The 23,482-nt window shown below is 30.7% G+C and overlaps 4 protein-coding genes and 1 non-coding gene across 7 annotated transcripts; 3 read left to right on the top strand and 2 right to left on the bottom strand.

Annotated features, from left to right (window-relative positions):
* Nucleotides 1-2,025: 2,025 nt before the first annotated feature.
* On the top strand, nucleotides 2,026-4,128 carry LOC111304321 (osmotin-like protein). Its single transcript, XM_022900863.2, has one exon. The coding sequence runs from the start codon at nucleotides 2,393-2,395 to the stop codon at nucleotides 3,152-3,154; it is 762 nt and encodes a 253-aa protein (XP_022756598.1). The 5' UTR covers nucleotides 2,026-2,392; the 3' UTR covers nucleotides 3,155-4,128.
* A 2,776-nt stretch (nucleotides 4,129-6,904) lies between these two features.
* On the top strand, nucleotides 6,905-10,531 carry LOC111303622 (ubiquitin-conjugating enzyme E2 7-like). Its single transcript, XM_022900014.2, has 6 exons — nucleotides 6,905-7,068; nucleotides 7,169-7,271; nucleotides 8,064-8,161; nucleotides 8,239-8,339; nucleotides 9,481-9,558; nucleotides 10,088-10,531. Exons 1-6 carry the CDS (start codon nucleotides 7,026-7,028, stop codon nucleotides 10,163-10,165), a joined length of 501 nt encoding a protein of 166 aa, XP_022755749.1. The 5' UTR covers nucleotides 6,905-7,025; the 3' UTR covers nucleotides 10,166-10,531.
* A 2,401-nt stretch (nucleotides 10,532-12,932) lies between these two features.
* TRNAH-GUG (transfer RNA histidin (anticodon GUG)) lies at nucleotides 12,933-13,004 on the bottom strand. The gene has a single exon. It is a non-coding gene; the product is annotated as a tRNA-His (tRNA).
* Nucleotides 13,005-13,484: 480 nt separating this feature from the next.
* LOC111303621 (UDP-glucuronic acid decarboxylase 6-like) lies at nucleotides 13,485-21,476 on the top strand. Of its 3 annotated transcripts, none has more exons than XM_089742602.1 (13): nucleotides 13,485-13,715; nucleotides 13,842-13,961; nucleotides 14,854-14,940; nucleotides 15,080-15,167; nucleotides 15,568-15,659; nucleotides 15,738-15,802; nucleotides 15,882-15,970; nucleotides 16,265-16,342; nucleotides 16,429-16,522; nucleotides 20,365-20,431; nucleotides 20,527-20,590; nucleotides 20,714-20,754; nucleotides 21,047-21,476. In XM_089742602.1, exons 2-13 carry the CDS (start codon nucleotides 13,872-13,874, stop codon nucleotides 21,230-21,232), a joined length of 1,041 nt encoding a protein of 346 aa, XP_089598728.1. In that variant the 5' UTR covers nucleotides 13,485-13,715; nucleotides 13,842-13,871; the 3' UTR covers nucleotides 21,233-21,476. The 3 variants fall into 3 exon arrangements, with proteins under 3 accessions (XP_089598728.1, XP_089598730.1, XP_089598729.1); XM_089742604.1 differs by having other exon boundaries at nucleotides 20,522-20,590; XM_089742603.1 differs by lacking the exons at nucleotides 13,485-13,715; nucleotides 13,842-13,961 and adding an exon at nucleotides 14,469-14,649.
* A 1,084-nt stretch (nucleotides 21,477-22,560) lies between these two features.
* LOC149515213 (ATP synthase small subunit 6-A, mitochondrial-like) lies at nucleotides 22,561-23,135 on the bottom strand. The gene is made up of 2 exons (XM_089742605.1): nucleotides 22,873-23,135; nucleotides 22,561-22,773 (listed from the first exon to the last, which is right to left on the bottom strand). The coding sequence occupies exons 1-2, from the start codon at nucleotides 22,994-22,996 to the stop codon at nucleotides 22,727-22,729; spliced, it is 171 nt and encodes a 56-aa protein (XP_089598731.1). The 5' UTR covers nucleotides 22,997-23,135; the 3' UTR covers nucleotides 22,561-22,726.
* Between the last annotated feature and the right edge of the window lie 347 nt (nucleotides 23,136-23,482).

Raw genomic sequence — 23,482 nt, 5'->3', positions numbered from 1 at the left:
CCTATCTCTGTATCCAGCAGTGGGCTTTGCTTTTTGGAAATGCTTACCAGTGTATAGTATGCTAGTTAACAGGTGATTTTTAAGGGAAAAAAATTATAGTTAATATATTATTTTTTGAATTTGATGAAAATAATTTACTAAATGTAATTTTTTAAAATAGTATTTTAACTTAAATAGGTACTTATAAAAGCCCAACATATGTTAATTATCAGCCAAAATCCATCTCGGGCGACAGATTCTCGCCGGTTATATATTTTCAAATTAAAAGGTTTTGAAATGACTAAGAAACTGAAAAGTTTACAAGATCAGGAAACACGCACAATAAAAATTTAGTCAAGTTTTGGTGATGAAAGCTGGTCAATAATTTCCCGTGATTTATGTGATTTATTATGAAGAAAACATTCATCAAAAGTCAAAATTGTGTTTTCTATGTGATGGACACCTGATTTGGATTCATTAATTAGAAAATAATCTACAAAATCACTTTGCAATTCTATATTTTTTTGGTTCCCCACTGCAAATTTAAACTAATTTCATTGTTTAGGCTTCGGCCTTGTGGACAAAAAATTTTTATGGCTCATGCAATCCGTGATAGAGTTGATTATCTTCACTAGGATCTTGTATTATTGGATTGCAGGGTTAAAATGATTTACCTCTCAAAACATAAAATCAATTGATAAATAAAGAGCTTACAGCTTTGAGCCTAGGTAATGTTTATAGGTTGGATCAGATTAGATTTCTATTAATTTTTTGAAAAGTTTTTCTAATTGAATAAACTTTAAAATAATTTGAAAAATATTAAAATTTTAAATATTAGAATATTAAATAACGATTTGAACTGGATTAAAATAAAAAAAAAAATGTTATTCGATATCCAATCAAATCGGGCCAGACTCATGGACTACGCAGCAAAATCACAAAAATATTCCAAATTCCATTTGCCCATGGCACTCTTTTGACTTTAGGCCCAAGTAACCATTAAACTAATCATTGTTGGGCCAGGCCAGGCAAGTATGTGATCCACCAACAAAGCTACTTTCTAGTAATGGAACATGTATTCGAGAGCTTTAAAAGATATCTAACCGATTCTAACAAGGCAATTTTGCAGATATAAAACAAAAACTTTATAAAACACAATGGATCAATGGAACAAGCTATTAATCCTTATACCTTAATATTTATTGCACTTTTGGTTGAATATTTATTCTTTTTCTTAATACTTAAAGTTAGGGGTGTTCATTTGATCGGTTCGATTAATTTCAAATCAAATTATAAAAAATTTGAATTAATCGAATTATATGATTTTATTTTCATTAATTAAATTAAATTTATAAATTTAAAAAATTAATTGACTGAATTTAATTTGATTTGTTAAATTTTTTGGTTAATCAAATAATAAATATATTTAAATTAAATTATATTTTGAACTTTGAATTTATCATATTTTAAATAAATTAAATAAAATATTTAAATACTAAAATATTATGTTAAAAACTTTAATAAATTATGAAATTAGTGATCCATTTTATGTATCTTTTACTTTATATTTTAATTATATTATATTTCAGTTAAAATTATTGTTAATTTGATTAAAATCGAATCATAAACACACTACTTAAAGCTATTAATCATAGTCATCATTTTTGCATAATTTTACGTTTGTTTCTTTTTTAATTTTTTTCTCATCTAAAGTTTTAAAACTAAAATTATAAAGCATGATTACCTCAGTTGTGAATAGCTTTAAATCCTTAATCCTAATTAATTTATACAATTAAACCAGGTTTTATGTGCTTTCTTCTCTTCTTACAGCACCTTTTCTCTTATTCTTTGATTTCCTTTTTTCTTCTTCTTTTTGGCAGAAAATGACTAGAAAAACTTTCTCAATTAAGCTGAGTAATCCATATAATACATGGTATCACTGCATATTTGGGTTTTCAACTAATTGAATCATCAATAGAAGTAGACATTTGAGGCTTGAATTGAAATTCATAACACAGGATCACGTGACTGTTGTTGTTAATAACTTGAAAGAATACCGATATTAGAAATTCAGAATATTTATAGCATAATATGCTAGAAATGCTACTACCCAGATAGGAGAGAACAAAATCATTTCATTTGCAGCAAACTGCAGAACTTCTGATTTACGTTGAGATTAAGATCATGACAAAGCTAGCTTTCTAATCACTTTTGCAGGTTGCAGTCCTCGGCGGCACCAATCATAAAATAGTTAAAAGCCTATGACACTCACCCAAAACCGTTTTCACATTGGATGTGAAAAAGTGATGGTATTTTAGTCTTTCTATAAAATTACCTACTGTTCTTCACCGCTATAAGAACCAAAGCAGAAAAGGCAGAGACGCAGAGTACCTTCTCTTCACTTACTCAAAAAATGGCTTCTCCTTTGTATTTTTCTTTGTTCTTTTTGGCTACCCTTTTTCTCTTATGCAGCTTTGCTAAGGCTTCTGAGCCTGATCTCATTTTAACACTTGTTAACAACTGCCCTTTCACCATTTATCCAGCTATTCAACCCAACGCTGGCCACCCTGTCCTTCAAAGAGGTGGCTTCGCCCTCCAAACCCTGACCCACCGTTCCTTCCCTGCGCCCACCGTCCACTGGTCCGGTCGTATCTGGGCTCGAACTGGCTGTACCCACTCTAACGGCCAATTCTACTGTGCCACAGGAGATTGTGGCCACCGCATAGAGTGCAATGGCCTTGGTGGGGCTACCCCAGTCACTTTGGCACAGTTTAGCCTCCACCACCGTGGCCACAAAGACCTCTCTTCCTACGAAGTCAGCCTTGTGGACGGTTTTAACATCCCCATGACTGTGACCCCACACGACGGCAAAGGCCTTTGCCCTGTCGTTGGGTGCAGGGCTAATCTGCTTGCCACGTGTCCCAACCAGTTACAGCTTAGGTCGCCGCCGGGACACGGTCCGGTTGTAGGTTGCAAGAGTGGATGCCAAGCCTTTGGCACGGACGAGCTTTGTTGTAGGAATCATTACAATAGTCCTCAAACGTGTAGGGCTTCGAGTTATTCAGAGTTTTTCAAACATGCTTGTCCTGCCACGTTTACCTATGCCCATGATAGCCCTTCGCTCATGCACGACTGTGCTTCGCCACGTGAGCTTAAGGTCATCTTCTGTCACTAGGAAGACAATAAACATGACTCGGAACTTCATTTATGTTAATTTCTAGTGTTATGTCACATGATCTGGTGTGTGTTTGTAAGTTGGGATTGAAGAATTAATGGTGTTAAACTGTAACTGTTGAAGTATGTTCAAATGAAAGGCACGTTGTTTTTCATTTTTCTTTCCTTTTCTCATAAAAAGAAGAGAGTACCTGTTGGTTTTCATTCAAAAGTAAAGATGAGAATTACTTTTCAAATCTGGGGTACTGGAGCTAAGCATTATGGCTGCAGAAACTGGCATACGCCGCTCTCTCTCTCTCTCCTTCCTTCCCTAAAATCTCCTTTGCCTTGAAGCTTCGAGCTTTGATCTTAACATCTACCTTGCCTAGTAGTAGTATATAAAACCAAAGCAAAATCTTTCCTGAAAGAGCCTCATCATGTAAAAAATGTGCAAGATGGGCCACATGATATGCCACAGTGTGGGGGGTTTGCTACACTGGTTATTTTTTGGGAGCGACGCGAATCTCTGAGGAGACAGTGGAAACAGTGAGCAACGCGTGACAGAAAATGCTGCACCATGCATTTGACAAGGCACAGCGTTTTTTTTTTTCCTCCCTTCCTTGATTTTCATGCGTGTAACAGCGCCTGCACGTGAAGTGTTTCCATTTTTTCTGGCCTGCGCTTCATTGAATCATGAGCTTTTGCTTTGGGCACTCTCTATTATTATTAGTTTTGATCAGTTCAGCTTGCATAGGCCAAGAGCCAAGCCAAGTAGCGGGTAACTCGAGCTTCTGTTTTGATCATCGTGTCTGGTTCAATTAAATCCTTTCCAATCTTTGACTCAACTATCGAGAGATTTCTTTGTTCTTTTAATCTGCTTTTTCATCGTAATATTTTAATGAAAATTTCAAAATGATGGCATTCCCAACTCTCAATTCTCAATGTTTCGGTTACTTTTGCCCTTGGGTTAATACCCTGAATAGCCCCTAAATTATTATATATTTGTAATAGAATACTTAAATAAAATTTTTTTAAAATTTGTATCTAAATTTTATATTCGTTTATTAAATTATTTTAATTTTTAATATCATTAGAATAAATATTGAAATGAGAGTTAATATAAATGTTGAAGACATATGATTACGATGTGATAATAATTTAATTATTATATATTATATTTTTAAAAATAAAAATATTTAAAATTTATATAAAGTTTTTAAAAAATAATATATATATTTTTTGAAAATATGACAAATGATAGTTATATTGTTGCCATACAATAATCACATGTCCTTTGTCCTTTACATTAGTATTGATTGTCATATAAGCATTTATTCTAAAAACGTTAAAGATTAAAATAACTTAATAAACAAAAATAAAATTTAAGTATCAATTTAATTTTTTTTTAATTTAGGTGTCACATTATAAATAATTTAGAGGATAGTTAGGGTATTATCCCTGTGGACTTTGGCAGAAAGCCACCTTCCCAATAGAGAAAAAACGAGACCTGCTTCTTGCGATTGGTCACTCAAGGTACTAAATATTTGACCACAAACATTCAAAAACTGAAAAAGATTTTGAATATTTTTAGTATCAATTGGTTCAACTTGAATATAAATATGGTATAAAACTCAATATTTAACAAATATAAAATAATTACATTTTAATAGATCCCATCACATATAAGTAAAAATAAAAGATTATCTTATGCGAACTTTGAAAACATAATAAATAAAAATAACAAAATAGAATAATAAAATATGACCTTATTCTAATATCATATTAAACTAAATTATAATTCGTGTGATGTACAAAATAATTTTATTTATTTAATATGAATATATATAAATATATAAATTAGTTTTTTTTCAAATTATATTCAAATATTTAAAACTCATAGAATATATAAAATTTATATACATTGAGTTGTAATTAAAAAATAATTTTTTTGAAAACAGCAAGAAAAAAATTATCTCTTTTATTTAGATATTTTTATTTGCAATAATATTTATATACATGTAAGATTATATCAAATAAAATAAATTATGATTTTCTTAAAAAATAAAAAAATATATTATTAAATGATAAATTAAATAATAAAATAAATATTAATATACTTTCACTTTAGTAATATTGACTAAATTATTATTCAAAATATGAAAAATATTAAAAAATATATAAAAAAAGAAAAATAAATTGAACAAAATATTATTTTTCATAAGAATGAAACTATAATAACAATAAAATATATCTTGAAAAAAAGTTATAAAAAAAAAACAAATTGCGATAGTAATAGAATATATATTGAAAAAAGTTATTGAAAAAATTAAAAAAATAATGTATAACACATTACATTCGTAGTCTTAAATTTGTAGAATAATTATTTAGTAGTAATTATTATTAAATAGATAATTTTAAAATTATTTTTTAAAATTTTAAAATAGATATAATAAGTGGTAAAAATAATATTAAATTTTTTGCATTTATTTGAATTATAAATTTGATAATTATAGTTCAAATATATATAATGGTTTTGATGATCTTATTATTTAAAATTTTAAGATGATTTTTTTTTTATTTTCAAAATCTTACATAAAGTTACTTGAATTTTTAATGTTTTACATAAATTTTTTTAAAAGATAATTTTTTAACTCAAGACTAAAATATTGTTGAAAATTTTGGATAAACTTAATGTTTATAACTTTTAAACATGTTTGAAAAATTTTGATAATTAAATAATTTTTTAAATAAGATTATTTGATAAACAACTAAAATTATTTATTAACAAAATAAAAAAACATATATCATATTTTTTATTTTAAAAAATATATATCTAAATTGATTTGATTTTCAATTATAATTTGAATAATTTTTTTATTTGAATAAATTTAAAATTATTTAATTTTTAATTAAAATAAATTATTTTATTAAAAAAAACTATCATATGTGTCATTTAAAATAATTGTTTATATAAAAACCCGTGTGATAAATTTGTTTATGTATATTGTTATTTAATATATATTATATATTTAATTGAAAATAAATAAAATTACTCAATTGAAATATAAAATATAAAATTTTATTTTCTCTATCATAGAATTATAGTCTTTGATTGATTTTTTTGATCAAACTAACTCAAATTTGATTATTATTTTTAATAAAAGAATAAAAATTTAAAAATAAGATTTGTAAACTTTAAGTTTTAAATTTTTTAAAATTTTAATTTAATATTATATTTCCAACAATAAGGTCAAAGTAAACTTATTTTAATAAAAAAAAGTTACTAGGGGTTAATTATTTTGAAACGAAGAGAGTAATATTTAACAAATACAGAATTACACTGCTTTATCACTTTTTCAATGTAGTAAGATAAAATGCCAAAGAATTGATACATGACAACTTTTTGTAAAATTTTTGCCATTCGCATTATTTTCTTCATTATTTTATATCATAGAAATATGGAAAAGTAAAAACATTACTCAATGTATAAAAAAATAACCACCCCAATTGCCACAGCTTATTTATCTTTTCAACAAAGGTTTTTAGATTTACCACAGTAACTGCTTATAAATTTACCTTTTCTCGACGTTGGGACCCACAAATGAAGCCGAAATACAGCGGTTGATCAACATTACGAAGGAAGACACCAGCATCATATCCCTTGCGCCGACCCGGGCCGAATCTTACGTGGCAAACACTGATTCGCTCAAAAACGCATGTAAAAGCAAATCGGACCGTACATAGTCGTAGCTCTCCCGTGCACAACTGCAGCGAATTCTCTCAATCTATAAATCGAAACAAAGTGGCCACTTTAAATTTTCTCTTAGCTTTTGTCTCTCTTCAAGTAGCAGAGCTTTTGCAGCTCTCTTTTTCCAGAACCTTCTGCTCCTCTTATGGCATCTCAAGCCAGCCTCCTCCTTCAAAAGCAGCTCAAAGGTACCTTATTTATTTGATCGATTTCAATTTTAACGATTCCAATATTAATTTTGGGGTTTGGTTCAATTTTGAAACGTTTTTTGGTTTATCGTTTTCGCAGATCTTTGTAAGAATCCAGTTGATGGGTTCTCAGCTGGATTAGTTGATGAGAACAATATCTTTGAATGGAGTGTTACAATTATTGGACCACCTGATACTCTATAGTAAGTGCTTTTTCTTTGTAAAGTTTATATTTTTAATGAAATTAATTGTTTCTTATAGATTCTTTGATTGGGTTTTGTTTGTTGACATTGGATCACGAACTGAGGTTATGATTGATGCTTAATAGGACTTTGCCTCTTTGAAATTAGATTAATTTAGCTGATTTTAGGGTCTTCTGTTAAATTCGAAAGGAATTCTGGGTTCTAAATTGGATTAGCTTGTTTGAGTTTTAGGTGATTGTGAGGTTTGGAATATTTGATTTTGAGTTCTACCTAGTCATGGTGTTGGTTGCCAACTGCCATTTGGTTAGTTTTATCGAATCGGTTACACAACAGCCATAAGAATTCAAATTGTTTGTTTTCAGCATTTACAGGGAATGACTATGGATTGCAAATATATATTATTAACTTTCATCATTAAGATAGGGTTTTCGTGGTATTGGTTCAATTGAGCACGATAAATGGTAGCTTCTTAGCTTCTATTTGGAGGTTTGTTGGTTCTGAGGAGCACAGATTGTTGTTCTTGTACTTTTGGAATTTGTTTAATTGGCACCAGCCTCTCAACAATAGTAGCTTATGTTCTTTCTATGTGTCTTACCTTCCTGTTGCTTATTCTCCATTTTACTATTCTTGTTCTTGAGTAATCTTGACATTGAATTGAGTTCTATAGGTATTGTTCTTAGTGGCTGTGGCTGTGAGAAAAATCGTTTACCAATCTCTCATCTGGGGATATATCTTGTAATTTTGTGATTTTTACTTGGTAATGTTCTTTAACATAAATATTGGTAATTTCAGTGAAGGGGGATTTTTCAATGCCATCATGAGCTTTCCACCTAATTATCCAAACAGCCCTCCAGCAGTGAAATTTACGTCAGAGATTTGGCATCCTAATGGTATACCTTTGTCTGTTCAGCTTCTTACATGCCTTTATGTAATGCAAGAATTAATTTCAAATTTATGTGTATTGCAGTTTATCCTGATGGGCGCGTTTGTATATCAATTCTTCATCCTCCAGGTGATGATCCAAATGGCTATGAGCTTGCAAGTGAGCGCTGGATGCCAGTCCATACAGTATGTTTATGAAGTGTCAATTACTTTTCAATTGTCTTTTTGCTTGTTCCTGTTCAAGTTCTAATAACATTCATAGTGCCATAGTTTTCAGTTTGGTCAACATTTAACTACTTGATTGGAAACAAGCAATTACTTTTAAGTAATTAACTTTATCAGACAGAAACAAAGATGGGGAATAACTATAATATTACGTGGAAATCACAAAAGATATACTTGTAATTAGAAACCAAATTGTATAAGAATCTGCTTGCTACTAGTGAATGAATTATTCGCACTGAAATGAAGATTGAAGGGGATGTTTCTCATGGGGTCTGTGAGTTGCATGGAATTCACCAGTGTGATCAGAATATTTTATGACCATAAGATACCTATTAATCTTGAGGGGTAAATTAAATGAGATGGTAGAATACTAATTGTGATTGTAGTGGTTTGTTAGGTGATTGGCAGCCAGACATGTGAAATTAATTTGGCATTGAATAAATGTGAATAACTCAAGAAAAAACATCTTAAGGGATGGATTCTACTTTTAAAAGGTGGAGGTAGTATCACTTAAGAATTAATTGAGACAAGGATGGGTTAGATGTTTAATAGATTGATCATGTGTATGTATGGACCACAAAAATAATTCACAAGTGGAAGGAATTAAGAAAATGTCCAAGGTGGATGAAATCTGAAAGAAAAAAAAAAAGAAGGGAAGAAAACATGGAGGTAAATTGCAAGTCGTATGGATAGCTTAAATCTGGCCGTAAACTGGATGAAATGGAGAAAAAATTCGTGTAGATGAACTGAAATAGTTTCAGATAAAGGCTTAGTTTAGTTGATGAACAGTCAAAAGTTTCAAACAGTTTAGTCTCTCTTCTTATTTCCTATTAATTTAATTTTATTATTGATCCAAAAGATTTTTTCAAAGTTTTATGGCTTTTTATTGTGATTATCAACTCTCAAACTTGATTATGTGATGTTAAAATCTTTTGTGTTGAAAAGATTTTTTGCCATCCATTTATGATGCAGAGATTTTAAGCTATGTTTACATTAGTTTGAAATATGCGGTCACCCTGCTCCTCACTACTGTTCCCCCCCCCCCCTTTTTTCCGACATTATGATGGTGCATTAACAATTGTAAATTCTTACTATGTGGTAGGTTGAAAGTATTGTTTTGAGTATCATATCAATGCTTTCCAGCCCCAATGATGAATCTCCCGCGAATGTTGAAGCTGCAGTAAGTGATTGTTGATTGTCTTGATTCATATATTCCTTTTTTGGTGCAACTTTAGTCTTTGGTTTATTGGTTCTTATACTGGTAGTTGCTTTTTTACCTTCAGTATGGCTAATTGATTTCTGAGTTGCATGCAATGTTCCTATTGAACGTTTGATGCAAACTTCCATGGCATGTACTACTGTGGTGTCCACAAAACTTCTATTAAGGGCTCTAGTGTAACAAAACTTACTTTAAAAGGCTTATTGGATTGAACTCATATTAGCTATCATTAACTAAATTAAGTATGCACTTGTTACTTTACCTTGTAAAATCTTATTGTTTTTAGTATCGATCATTTATGCTTTGTGCTCCCATACCACCTCTATGGTGATCAACAATACTCTATCATAGTATTTCCAACATGAACCTTTTACTAATGAATTTAAAGTTGTTGTCTGACATTGTTATCTTACTATCATGGCCGGACCAAAGCATCGAAACCACGCTTTTCTATTATGACCATTTTTTTTTTTTTTGTGTATATTGGCAGAAGGAATGGAGAGAGAAGAGAGATGAATTCAAGAGGAAGGTCAGCCGCTGCATCAGACGGTCACAAGAAATGTTATGATTTATGATCTGCTGATGGGGCTTCTTCTCTGCATGTGCACCCAGGGAATGCCTTATTGTGTGAGGAGATGTGGTTGATACATCGATGTATCCCTGTCGAATGCCATCTCAAGTGCTCACACTTTACCCTTTTTTGTTACTTATTTTCCTTTCTTGTGGTAGAGTAATTGTAATAACTCTCAAACGTTTCTGTATGCAAAAGTGTTTTGGTTAGTGCTTGTTGACAAGCGTTCTTATTGAGGTCCCTCTTATCATAAAAGGTCATTTGTCAGGTGCGGTGACTCTCCTAGATGCTTTGATTGATCCTATTGGATTTGCCATCTACTTTCGGATCAAATTACAAAACAATATTATTTTAATTTCTCTATTTTTAGTCTTTTATTCACCTATTCTGTGAAACGAAAACGTTTAGATGCAAAATCGGTGGTTGAGAAAATAAATAAGAATATACTATTGGGCACGTGATTAAGATTTAATGGTTTTTTTTTAAGAATTTTAATGATTTTGAATTGAATAAGAAAATAAATAAAAAATAGAGTCAAAACTTTTGGGCACGTGACAAGAAAGGGATCGCTAATAACTGCTCTCCTTGGTGCTGCCAAATCTTTCTTTAGATAATAGCCGAGCACGTGTCACTTTAATTGTATGTTGGCCTAATTATCACGCCATGGGTTCACTTCCCCTCTTTTCCATTCTCATCTTTCTTCCATCGGTAGCGATAGAAGAAAAAGAACTTTTAAAACAGCAAATAAATAAAATAAAATAAACGACCGAAAAGTTAGCTGTTAATTCATGTAGATTTTCAGGTACAATTTTATTTTATTTATCTATATCTAATTTTTAAATTATTTGTTTGATAAATACCTGAATTGAAATCCTATCAATTTGCATGTTGATTTTTTGTAAGTATAAAATCTAGTGAGAATTGAAAAGCTATTACTTTCCTTTATCAATAGAGAATGTGAAAATTTTCATAAGTTTTTCAATTTTGTTTACTTATTTTCCATGAAAGACAAAAAGGGTAATAAAAAAAATATATAGTATTTTCAAGTCCTAAAGCATTTCCTAGGAGTAGTTATAAGCAAATAACTGCATTAAGGCATCGTAGAGATGTTAAGGATGAAGTAGGTCAATTAGCAATATTTTTACTCTTAGAAATACTTAGAAGGGTCTCAAAGGCTACGTGTTCCTTTTTATGGCTTGGTTTTTAGGCTTTATAAGTTATATGCTATCCGTTTAGTTGAATTTAAAATATTTGATGAAAATAAAATTTTGATATTTAATATGAATTTTTTTTACAAATATCAAATAGTTAAAAGTATTATAATTCATGATCAAATGATATATTAATCTTTAAAATATCTTGATTCACTTCAACTTACTTATATATGTATAGTATCATTGAAAAAAAAAAATCCCTCAATGTACTTGTCAGAAATTATTAACTATAAAAAGTGGAATACACGTGCATGCTAAAAAGATAAGTTTAACAGTCAAAATGTTTGAAATGGTTTGTGGAAGTTAATTAACTTTCTAGTATTACACAAATTTGTTATGATTGAATCCTAAACTTTTAAAAACTCAATCATAACATGTATCTTTTGATACAATAAAAATTCTCTTATTGTGCTCCGAAATAGACTACACATATATTAGAGTGCGGGGAAAAAATTAACTTTTAAAAGCCTTCTTCAAATCTATATTTGTGTCACGGGTCGAGATTTAATTTATAAGTTCGTGCAATTTTAAAATCCAAACATAGATTCATTCGACGTCTCAGATCAATTTAATTATCACAGTTCATACTCTTATAAGATATTATCTGCCTTGACCTCCTATTGACCTCACGATTTGATCTCATAAAAGATACTTCACAAATTAAAAGTTGTGTAAATCTTTATATCCAATGACAAACTTTAATACACAATCGATATGAGAATTTATGACTTCATCCTGGGATCATGACATTTGCACATGTAAAATATTACAAACACTTATTCAAAAGTTTCCCAAAACTTGCCTTGTATATAGGGATAACAGTTCAACCTATCATCAATAAATTTTGACTCGATTCAATTCTAGAAGTTTTTTTTTTTTTTTTTAATTAGGTTTGGTTTAGGTCGAATGATAGTAAAAAAAAATCAAAGTCACATTAGATGATAACAAAAAAAGTCAGGATCGAGTTGTGTTTTAGGCAAATCCGCTTTGACTCGTTATATATAAAAATTATTTTTAATTAATTATTTAATTATATATATATTTATATTTATTTAATTTTATATTTATATTAAAAATAATATTTTATTAATTTCAAATCGAATAGAATGAGATATAATTTTATATAATCTCGAATTCGAATACAAAAAATAAAAAATTTAATAAAATTAAAATAAATTTAAATATTATAAAAATAAAATCAGATCGAATTAAGAGCGAATAAAAATATGTCTTGTTGCCATCCTTCCTTGTGGATTGTGGAGTGAAAAGCTTGATCACACCCAAAACTACTTTGGGACCTCAATAGGCAAAGCAATCCAAAATTCAAGACCCAATAGAGTGGGAATGGGCTCACGAGCAGACATAATTAGAAAAGAAAAAGAAGTTTGGAACAAAAAATATACGACTGTGGCTGCTGGGATTCGAGACCAACACTCTTTGGGCCCTCATAAGCAAAGCAATCCAAATTCAAGACCCAATAGAATGGGAATGGGCTCATGAGCAGACATAATTAAAAAAGAAGAAGAAGTTTGGAACAAAATCTTTTCAACTGTGGCTGCTGGGATTCGAGCCCAGGTCTCCACGGCCACAACGTGGAATTCTTACCACTAAACTACAGCCACGAGATATTGGAAGGGATTTGGAGTAAAATAATGAAGATGTTGCACTTAGCAGCAGTCAACCACCAAACACATGACTAACGACCCAGATTCGCCGTTGTCACAAGCCTGGTTTTGAAGCTATCTCTGTTCGCTATATGTTTCAGACAGCAAATGTGTGTCACTTTGCTTTGTGGTTTCAAGGATCAAGGTTAAAAGAGATTTATTGAAATAACTATGTCATTCCCATTGGATCGAATATTCATGAGAAGAAATTCTTGAAAATGAGCCCAATGGGCGCAAAACACTCAAAAAGAGAAAGTTACATGAGAAAACTCACGTAAAAGAACAGCCTATTTTTATTGGGTTCGGTTCACTCCGTTACTCTTTTATCTATAATAATTTTTCATATAATTTTAATTATCATTCATAAATAATTATAAATTATTAAAATTTGAATTTTTTTTTTAATATTTGGGGTTTCAATTCTCTTTGGTGTGATCTGTATTTTTATTATTGTTATGGAGGAGCTATCATCAAAAGCTCTCACTTTTCGTAATTTTGAAGGCTCTCCAATTTAACATTTTTTTAAAAAAATTTATTTGGTGGAAGAAGTTTCGATTTTGAATTTTTTTTAGGCTATACGTAAGTGTTTCAAATCCCAGGTTATTTGTGGAAGTAAGAGATCAATCTCACTAGGGTTTTGTTTGATTATTGTCTCAAATTCTCAATCAGGTCCTCTTACTTCAATCTCTGATCTAAAAATCAATCCTTTTTCTCAAATCCATGACCAAAATTGTATCTTTCATTTGCGCTTTTAGTTTTTTTTTTTTTTCTCAATCAGGCCCTTTTCTTTGGCAGGTTTTTGAGTAAAAACGCGAGATCTGAGCAATGGCGGCAAATTCATCAAATGGTGAACAACAAACAACCTCGAAGCCATCACCTTTGCCATCTCCATTGCGCTTTTCTAAGTTTTTTCTGGTTTTTTTGGCATTTTCTTTAATATTAAAAAGTTGGTATCAGTTTATTTTCCTTGCCATTTTATGCAGCTTTCGCTTTCTTTGTGCTTATTGATTGTAAGTGATTGTGATGTTTTCTGCATCTGCGTAATTGCTGTTCTATGTGAATTACAACCTGTTAAAAAGCTACATTGAGCTTAACCTTTGGCTGTGGCTTAAGAAAAATGGTTTGAGTAATTTAGAGTGGGGCAGACAGTGCGTGGTAGTTTGGTCCCGCAGCACATGAGACATTCCATCTCACAAAGTAGAGAAAATTTAATGTACCATATGTGAACAGCCGGTGTGAGTTCTCTTGGCTTCATGGATCTCACTGGATATGCACTCACAGTGTACCAAGTTGATCAAATCTGTTTAAGTGTTTGTTAACATGCTCATTTAGTAGTGAATCTGTTACCTGTTTGCTAATCTTGTAACTGTTCAATGAGAAAATGTTAGATAAACGTGTCGGCAGGTCGTGTTCGAAAAATAACCTCTGGTTCCTTTATTTCTTGATGTGTAATTTTCTGTCTTTTCGAAATAAATGCCAAGAGATAATTGAGAGCATTATAAGAACAAAAAAATTCTTAGAAAGCAATGCATTCAGATTCATTCAAAATCATTCTTAAGATAATTTCCAGATGAATCCCAATTTTGTTGGCCCTCCTGAACAGGTAGCTCCTGGATTGTAGATCCTTTATTATGGTTAAATAGTCACCTTAGACTTGTGAATACTGTCCCATCTCTTACTTATCTAATTGTTTTTCTGATCTTTATGTCCTTGATGGATCAAGGATTGCATTATTGATCAGTCTGATTACGTTTTAACTTTTTTCTTCATTTACATTTCATTTGTTATCTTTTACTGTTTACAACAGTCCAACATGAGGATTTTGGTTACTGGAGGAGCTGGTTTTATTGGTTCTCACTTAGTGGACAAATTGATGGAAAATGAAAAAAATGAGGTTGGTAGATTTTCTTATCACATCCAAGCTCTGTTTCCTTGTTTAGAAATGATTAGCAGACTTGATACAAGTATTTCACCCATGCACTAAGATTATTTTGTTCTATCCAACTATATGTGTCAAATACCTTCATTCGCAGGTGATTGTTGTGGATAATTATTTTACTGGATCAAAGGACAATCTTAGAAAGTGGATCAGTCATCCTAGATTTGAGCTTATTCGTCATGGTAAGTTCTTTATCTCTTAGCCCGTTATTATTTCATGGTCTCTGGATACCAAAGCTTTTCTTTGTCATTGCCATAAAGGTCTATTGGATGTATACTTACTATATTCCTTTGTCTGTTAATGTAATATATATTTCTCCTTATCCTTCTTCTGGTCAATCAGAATGGGCGAGGATGAGTCAAATGTAGTGTTGCTGCTCTATACAAACTGTGTTGGCTGTTGCATCCTGTGTTTTGAACTGTCTGTGCTGTACATTGTTGTAGATGCAAATGAAATATGAGATTGTATTTCCTTACAAAATCATTTCTCTTGTTAAGATTCAGAAGGACTACATTTGGTTACATTCGTTGATATAAACTTTATTCTGGTAATTGAATCTGTATCTCTTTTTCTTATTTGCAGATGTCACCGAGCCATTGTTGGTTGAGGTTGATCAGATTTACCACCTTGCATGCCCAGCTTCTCCAATTTTCTACAAATACAATCCTGTGAAGGTCGGGTATTGGTGTTTCTGCAATGCTTTCTGGAATATTTGTGACCGTTTGCTTAATTTTTACTTTATATTTCCATAGACAATAAAGACAAATGTCATTGGCACACTGAACATGCTGGGACTTGCCAAGCGAGTTGGAGCAAGGTTAGGGAATGTGGTTCTTTATCAATTCATTTATGTTCCCTTCTTCACCGGCTCTACTCAGTTGGGATTTGTGGAACAGGATCTTGCTCACATCAACTTCCGAGGTATATGGAGATCCTCTTATCCATCCACAACCTGAAACGTACTGGGGTAATGTTAATCCAATCGGTAAGTTTCCTCAATTGAAGTCTGAACCATTTATTCATTGATAGACAGTTGTTGATTGAAACTTTTGTACTCGTGGAAGATAGAATACTTTCACATACATTCTTGCCATTATAATATTTCATTTCTTTTCAATTCTGTCAAACCTGTTTACCAATTGGTATAAATATGCCGCCAATACTGTGTAATGTATAAATGGCCCTAGGAGATGCGATGAACAGAGAGAAGTGAGCTTGGCTGAATGTGTAATTTCATGACGACGTTACTCCAGCACTGAATGCCTCCTTTTTGTTTTAGGGGTTCGGAGCTGCTACGATGAAGGGAAGCGTGTGGCCGAGACCCTTATGTTTGATTACCATAGGCAGCATGGGATAGGTAAAATATCTTGGTTTGCTTAAATAAAGTTATCCTATTATTACTATTATTAATTCTTAACATTGTTCTTTTATCTTTTACCATAGAGATACGCATTGCTAGAATCTTCAATACATATGGGCCACGCATGAACATTGATGATGGGCGTGTTGTCAGCAATTTCATTGCTCAAGCGCTTCGGTAAGTATTAAGTTTTGGTTTGCTGAATTGTTGTTAGCATATTATTGTAGACAATCCAATTTGTTCGGAGGTTTACTTGTGATTTTTGCTAATAAAAAAATAAAAAAATAAAAAAATAGGAAGTTGAATTTGTGTGAAATTGTTGGAATTTGTTTGTAAAGTTGAAATTGGGTTTAATGTTGGAATTAAAAGGAAATTGGGATTCGTTTCTAGATTGGAGTTTTCAGATTCATAATTCTATAAATACATGCGTACACATATCATACCAAAATACACAAAAAAATTAGGGAGAGAGACACAAATCAAAGAAAGTAATCAAGAAAATTTTTTGAAGATTTTATGGGATTTAAAAAGAAAAATTTGGAAAACTCCTAGTTTCTAACGACTTTTTTCAGTTTGTCTCAAGCCGAGCCAAGCGAAGCCACTTTTTAAACCATTCTAACTTTTTTTCCTATAATCGAGTTACGCTGCAGCCATTAGAGTCGAGTTGCCTCTTGTTTTGGGTATTTTTTTTCACTTTATTTATTTTTAACATATAGATCCGAAAATCTATAGCTTTACTTAACAAATAGAGTCGTCACCAATTTTTATTATTTAAGTGTGATTGGTCACTTAACTAATCTATTCTTTTAAAGAGCTCATAAGCTTGACTAAGAGTTTCTAAAAGAATAGATTCGAGTCTATTAACTAGCATAAGATTCGGGAGTTCGGTTACATATGAGAAATGTTATAGCCCCTCTACATGTCTATTTGAAGGATGGTACCATTTTATTTTAAATTTATCATAGGGTTTTGAGTCTGATGGTTTCAAATTTTTATGTTAAATATTGAAAATAATTTATAAGATTATTCTATCAATCTGGTAGAACTTTTAAAAAAATATTTTCTTATCTCAAGAGTATTCAAGGATTTCATTTGTTTCCTTGAAGAGGCTCATTGTTAGAAAAATGTTTATTTATTATTATTATTTTGGATTTTTTTATTGAAAATACATTTAATTATTTCAACTTTTGGGCCAAATTAAAAATATATTTTTTTTAAGTTTTAAATTTTTCATCATTTGGATTTATTTTTATATTTTTTTTATTTTAAATTTTTCATCATTTGGGTCAATTTAGAAATATATATATTTTTGAAATTTCTTAATTTTTCACCATTTGGGCTATTTAGAAAATTTTTTTATATTTTTTTGTTGGATTTCTAAATTTTTTACCAATTGGGTCAATTTAGAAATATTTTTTTCGAAAGTTTTAAAATTTTCACCATTTGAGCCTATTTAGAATTTTTTTTCTCCTTTTTTTTTTTGGAAGAAAAATAATATGATAATTTTTTTTATTGAAATTTCATTTAAATTCTTTAATCATTTGGGACAAATTTAAAGAACTTTCTCACCTAAAGATTTCTTAAGAATTTACCATTTGAAATTTTTAAGAGTCTCGTCTTTGGATAATTGTCAAATATTTTCAACCAAAATTTTTTATTTTTTTGTTTGTTTTGAAAATAAATATTAATTATTATTATTAAAATTTTATCTAAATTATTCTAACATTTGAGACAAATTTAGACAAAATTTATCACTTAAGAATTTTATAAAACTGTATTATGTGAAATTTCTAAAACATTTCATCATTAGATAATTATTATTTATTTTTTAAAAAATATTTTATTTATTTTTTAAAAATTTAATCATGCAAAAATACTCAAAAAAAATAATAATAAAATGAAAAAAATACCCAAAACAGGGGCGACTCGACTCTAATGGCTACAATGTGTCTCGACTGCAGGAAGTAAAGCTGGAATGGCTTAGAAAGTAGCTTCGCTTGGCTCGGGTTAAGACAAAAATTGAAAAAAATTGTTAGAATTTGAGAATTCTTTCACTATTTATGACAAATTTAAAGAAAATTTTCACCTAGAGATTTCTTTAAGAATTTACTATTTGAAATTTCTAAAATATTTTATCATTGGATAATTATTATTTATTCTAAAAAAATATATTTTATTTATTTTTTACTTTTTATTTTTATTTTTTTAAAATTTAATCATGCAAAAATACTTTAAAAAATAAATAAAGTGAAAAAAAAATCAAAAAGAGAAGGCAGCTCGGCTCTATTGGCTACAACGTGTCTCGACTGTAGGAAGTAAAGCTGGAATGGCTTAGAAAGTGGCTTCGTTTGGCTCGACTTGAGAGAAAAACTGAAAAAAAATCATCGAAATTTGAGAATTTTTTCACAATTTGGGACAAATTTAAAAAAATTTCTCACCTAAAATTTTTTTAAGAATTTACCATTTGAAATTTCTAAAAATCTTATCCTTGGATAATTGTCAAATAATTTTAACCAAAATTTTTTATTTTTTTATTTTTTTTGCTTGTTTGGAAAATAAATATTGATTATTGCTATTAAAATTTTATCTAAATTATTTCACAATTTGATATAAATTTAGATAAAATTTTTCACCTAAAAATTTTGTAAAAATTTATTGTTTGAAAATTTTAAAACATTTCATCATTGGATAATTATTATTTATTTTAAAATATATATATATATTTTTTCTAAAATTTAATCATGCTAAAATATTCAAAAATATAAATAAAGTGAAAAAAAATACCAAAAAAAGGAAGCGACTCGACTTTAATGGCCACAACGTGTCTCGGCTACAAAAAGTAAAGCTGGAATGGCTTAAAAAGTGGTCGGCTTGAGACAAAAACTGAAAAAAGTCGTCGAAATCTGTGAATTGCTCCACCATTTAAAACAAATTTAAAGAAAATTTTCACCTAGAGATTTCTTAAGAATTTATTATTTGAAATTTTTAAGAATCTCGTCATTGGATAATTGTCAAATATTTTCAATCAAATTTTTTTTATTTTTTATTTTTTGTTTGTTTTGAAAATAAATATTAATTATTGTTATTAAAATTTTATTTAAATTATTTCATCATTTGAGACAAATTTAGATAAAATTTTTCACCTAAAAATTTTATAGAAATTTATTATTTGAAAATTTTAAAACATTTCATCATTGGATAATTATTATTTATTCTAAAAAAATATATTTTATTTATTTTTTATTTTATTTTTTTAAAATTTAATCATGCAAAAATACTCAAAAAAAATAAATAAAGTGAAAAAAAATACTCAAAACAAGAGGCGTCTCGATTCTAATGGCTACAATGTGTCTCGGCTATATGAAGTAAAGTTGGAATGGTTTAGAAATTGGCTTCGCTTGGCTCGGCTTGAGACAAAGACTAAAAAAAGTCGTTGGAATTTGGGAAAGTGGCTTCGCTTGGCTCGACTTGAGACAGACTAAAAAAAGTCGTTGGAATCTGAGAATTTTTCATATTTTTTCCAAAATTTTTTTTTTAAATCCCATAAAATCTTCAAAAAATTTTCTTGATTGCTTTCTCTGATTTCTACCTTTCTCATTGATATTTTTATGTGTTTTGGTATAATTTGTATGTGTATGTATTTATAGGATTACGAATTTGAGAACTCCAATCCAAAGAGAAATTTCAATTTTCTTTGAATTTTAACCTTAAACTTAACTTTAACTTTACAAACCAGTTCTAACAATTTTACATAAACTCAACTATCTATTTTTTTATTTTTTATTTTTTTTATTAATAAAAATCACAAGTAAACCTCCGATGTCTATAATTATCTGCTCTTTTTTATTCTTAGACTTGTTGTCAACAAGACCACCGTTCACTTGTCAATTACGGATTTAATGGTAGAACAAGAAGACATTTGTTTCCTAATTTCTGTTACCTTTCAGTCATTAGAAAAACTTGTTTCCCTCTTGTTGCTAGTGTGGTTTCTCATTTCACGTGTCTTTTACACTTTGTAGTGGTGAACCACTGACAGTGCAAAAACCTGGGACACAAACTCGCAGTTTCTGTTATGTCTCTGACATGGTATGCTACTGATTTAAATTTTTTACTAGCTTTAAGTCCTTCTGATAACCCTTTATTGAAATAAATTAAATTTTAACAATTGTAAAAAAGTTTAGGTCGATGGCCTTATTCGTCTCATTGAGCGCGAGAACACTGGTCCAATCAATATCGGGAACCCAGGTTAACCCGCAAACTTTTTATGTGAATGTGTAGGAGATATTTGCTAGGCTTTATGATTAGTTCTTAGGCTTATGGCCGTTATTATGCACTTACTCAGTTAAATGGCTTTTTGTACTCTTTTAGGTGAATTTACCATGCTTGAGCTTGCTGAGACAGTCAAGGAGGTGAGTTCAACATTTTTGCTATTGTTCTCCCATCGGACCCATCCTATATAGGCGTTGGCATCATGAATCCAAGATGCAAATACAATTAGCAAAAGGCACAAAAAGAGCATTAATCCGAACAAGAAAATCCAAACCAACCACAAACTCACTCCATTCAGCTCAATTTACTTTGATCTTCGCGAACTTAGATATATCCGCCTCTTTAAAAAGGGGATTCAAAGTTACTGCTTTTTTGCCTTTGTATGTTTTAAAAGTTTTTAGCCTGACCTGGTCTCGTGGGGCATCGTTGCAGCTTATTAATCCTGAGGTGGAGATAAAAATGGTGGAAAACACTCCAGATGATCCACGACAGAGAAAACCTGACATCGCAAAGGCGAAAGAATTGCTAGGTTGGGAACCGATAGTCAAATTGCGGGATGGTCTTCCACTCATGGAGGAGGATTTCCGATTGAGGCTAGGAGTCTCCAAAAAGAAGTGAAAAAAAAAATGATTATTAATGAATTATATGTAGGGTGAAATTTTGGATGGCAGATTCACTGCCTGTGGTGAAAATAATCCTCATCTCGTTCTTTATTATATCATAGAAAATAAACCATAACCACAGAATGTAAGAAATTTGCGAAACTATTTTAATTTTGGCAGTCCTTAAAAGTAAACATAGATTGTCTTGTCGCCGTGAATTTTGTTTGCTACAACAATTTAATAAAATGTCATAATGAGTATCTCTAGTGTTCTACTTTTTTGACAAACTCTTTGCTATGGTTATGTGTCATGCCATGTTTGGCCTCTTCTCATATGAACAGGAAGGGGTGGAAGGGAGGAATGTAACTCCCATTGCCAAACTTGCATTTGAAAATATAATTCACTAACCACGCAACGAAGGTGATCTAAAGAGACTAATAAGTATCGACTCAATTGATTAAATTTTTTTTTTTAACAAATAAATCTTGAGTTTGAATTTTATTAAAATCATTTTAAATGTATGATTTGCAATCACTTATATTAAATTATTAAATAAGATACATCTTATTTAAAAAACTAATCAACTTATCTACCATTGGATTTTTTTTACCAAAAAAAAAAAAAAAAGGTTGTCGAAGGAGTACACATTAAACAACATGTGTGAAACTTTTACCAGAAACCAAGAGCCCCTAATTAAGAATTTTTTTCAATGATCTGCCCTATACATCCAGCGCCAGCTGGAGAAATGATAAAATTTAAACCAAAAGATAAATGGTGAATGGTGAAGGTGGGGACCGGAGAATCCCAACTTCTCTGCTTTTAGCTTTGAGAGAACACTTAATATTTTCCAAGTCTGTTTGAAGGTCGACTTCAACAACCAATTCAGAGGTAGTAGGCCACCTAAGCGATTAAACGCAAGGAGAAGAGAACTGACGAGGAGAGGAGAAATTATAAGTACTAATTTTACTAATTTCTCCTAGCCCTTACTTTTTAAATCTAAAGATGCTAAATGACTATAACTCCATCTAGAATTCTTAATCTTCAAAGCAGACCCTTCAGTCCATTGTTGAAAAATAATCAAATTTCTTATGATTGTAACTTTATATCATTGTTCTACTGATCTACCGATCACCACTGTCCTCAGTCCTCCCGAATCAAATTTCAAAGCATTTTACTTTGCTTTATTTTCTCTTATCGTTTCTATTCTCTTCTCTTATCCACATTCAAACAGACTTAAGTGCCATGCCAATGTGCTTAATTCAGGATTGCCACATATCCCGCCATTCAATTCAAGTCAACTCCTCCTAAAGTTCATGTTAAACTGTGAAAGACAAAAATCGAAAATTGCAAGTAACAATATCATATCCCTTTAAACACGATTCTCATATCAGTCTCAAATAAAAAATTGCAAGTTCTCTAAAATCTCTTTAAAGGAACCAAACAAGCCTTTAATCCTTGGGTCAACCCAATTGTACAAAATGAAAAATAGGAAATGAAATTTAGGGTTTATTTACCGCTTGTGCTTCTGAACGAAGGGCGAGTTCTTGGCATCTTCCTCTGCAAAAACGATTAACAAAAAAGCCGATCAGTAAATTTATACGTACATACAGGCGTATAAAAGCTCGTTCTTTAGGGATCGAAACGAAAAGATGTTACCGGAGAGACCAAGGGAGAACTTGGTGATGATGGTCCCAGTTACAGCGAAGCCAACAAGGAAGGGCCAGGTGCGGTTGAACTCTCTCTTGAAGAAAACAGGCCATGGATCGAACCACCTCGTCATCTTTCTTGTCTTCTTCTGAGTCTTTACTCTCTGGCTCTCTCTTTGTTTTGGTGGCTGTGCCCGTGAACAAGGAGAACTGTTTTTTGAGGAAATGATTTATCTGGTGTTATCGTGGCCGTTGGATGATCGATCAGATGGTCTCGGCGGAGATCGGTTCCGTCTAGAGAAGCACTGGGTGCTTCGATTTGAGATTGAGTGTTAGATGGGCTTATTTACAATGGATCGAGTCTGTCTGGTTAATGGGCCCGTGAATTGATTTTTTGGGAATCGTAATTTAAGGAATCTCCTTTTTCTTTAAATAAAATTAATAAATTAAGGCAAGTTGTTATCATTAAAAGATGTTAAATTTTTTTCGTAAAAAAAGACGAATTTTAATAAATTAAATTAATTATTTATCGATTTAAATTTCTGTTTTTAGTTTTAAATTTTTGTTTGATAAGTTGAGGTATCTAGGTTTAGCTTTGTGAGATAAACCTTTGAATCTTT

The sequence above is a fragment of the Durio zibethinus genome, chromosome 13, assembly GCF_047325235.1.
Source record: "Durio zibethinus cultivar Kanyao isolate XHJ-2024 chromosome 13, ASM4732523v1, whole genome shotgun sequence".
NCBI classification, from domain to species: domain Eukaryota; kingdom Viridiplantae; phylum Streptophyta; class Magnoliopsida; order Malvales; family Malvaceae; genus Durio; species Durio zibethinus.
Note: the sequence above shows the minus strand (reverse complement) of the source record. Positions and strands in the feature narration are given on the sequence as shown.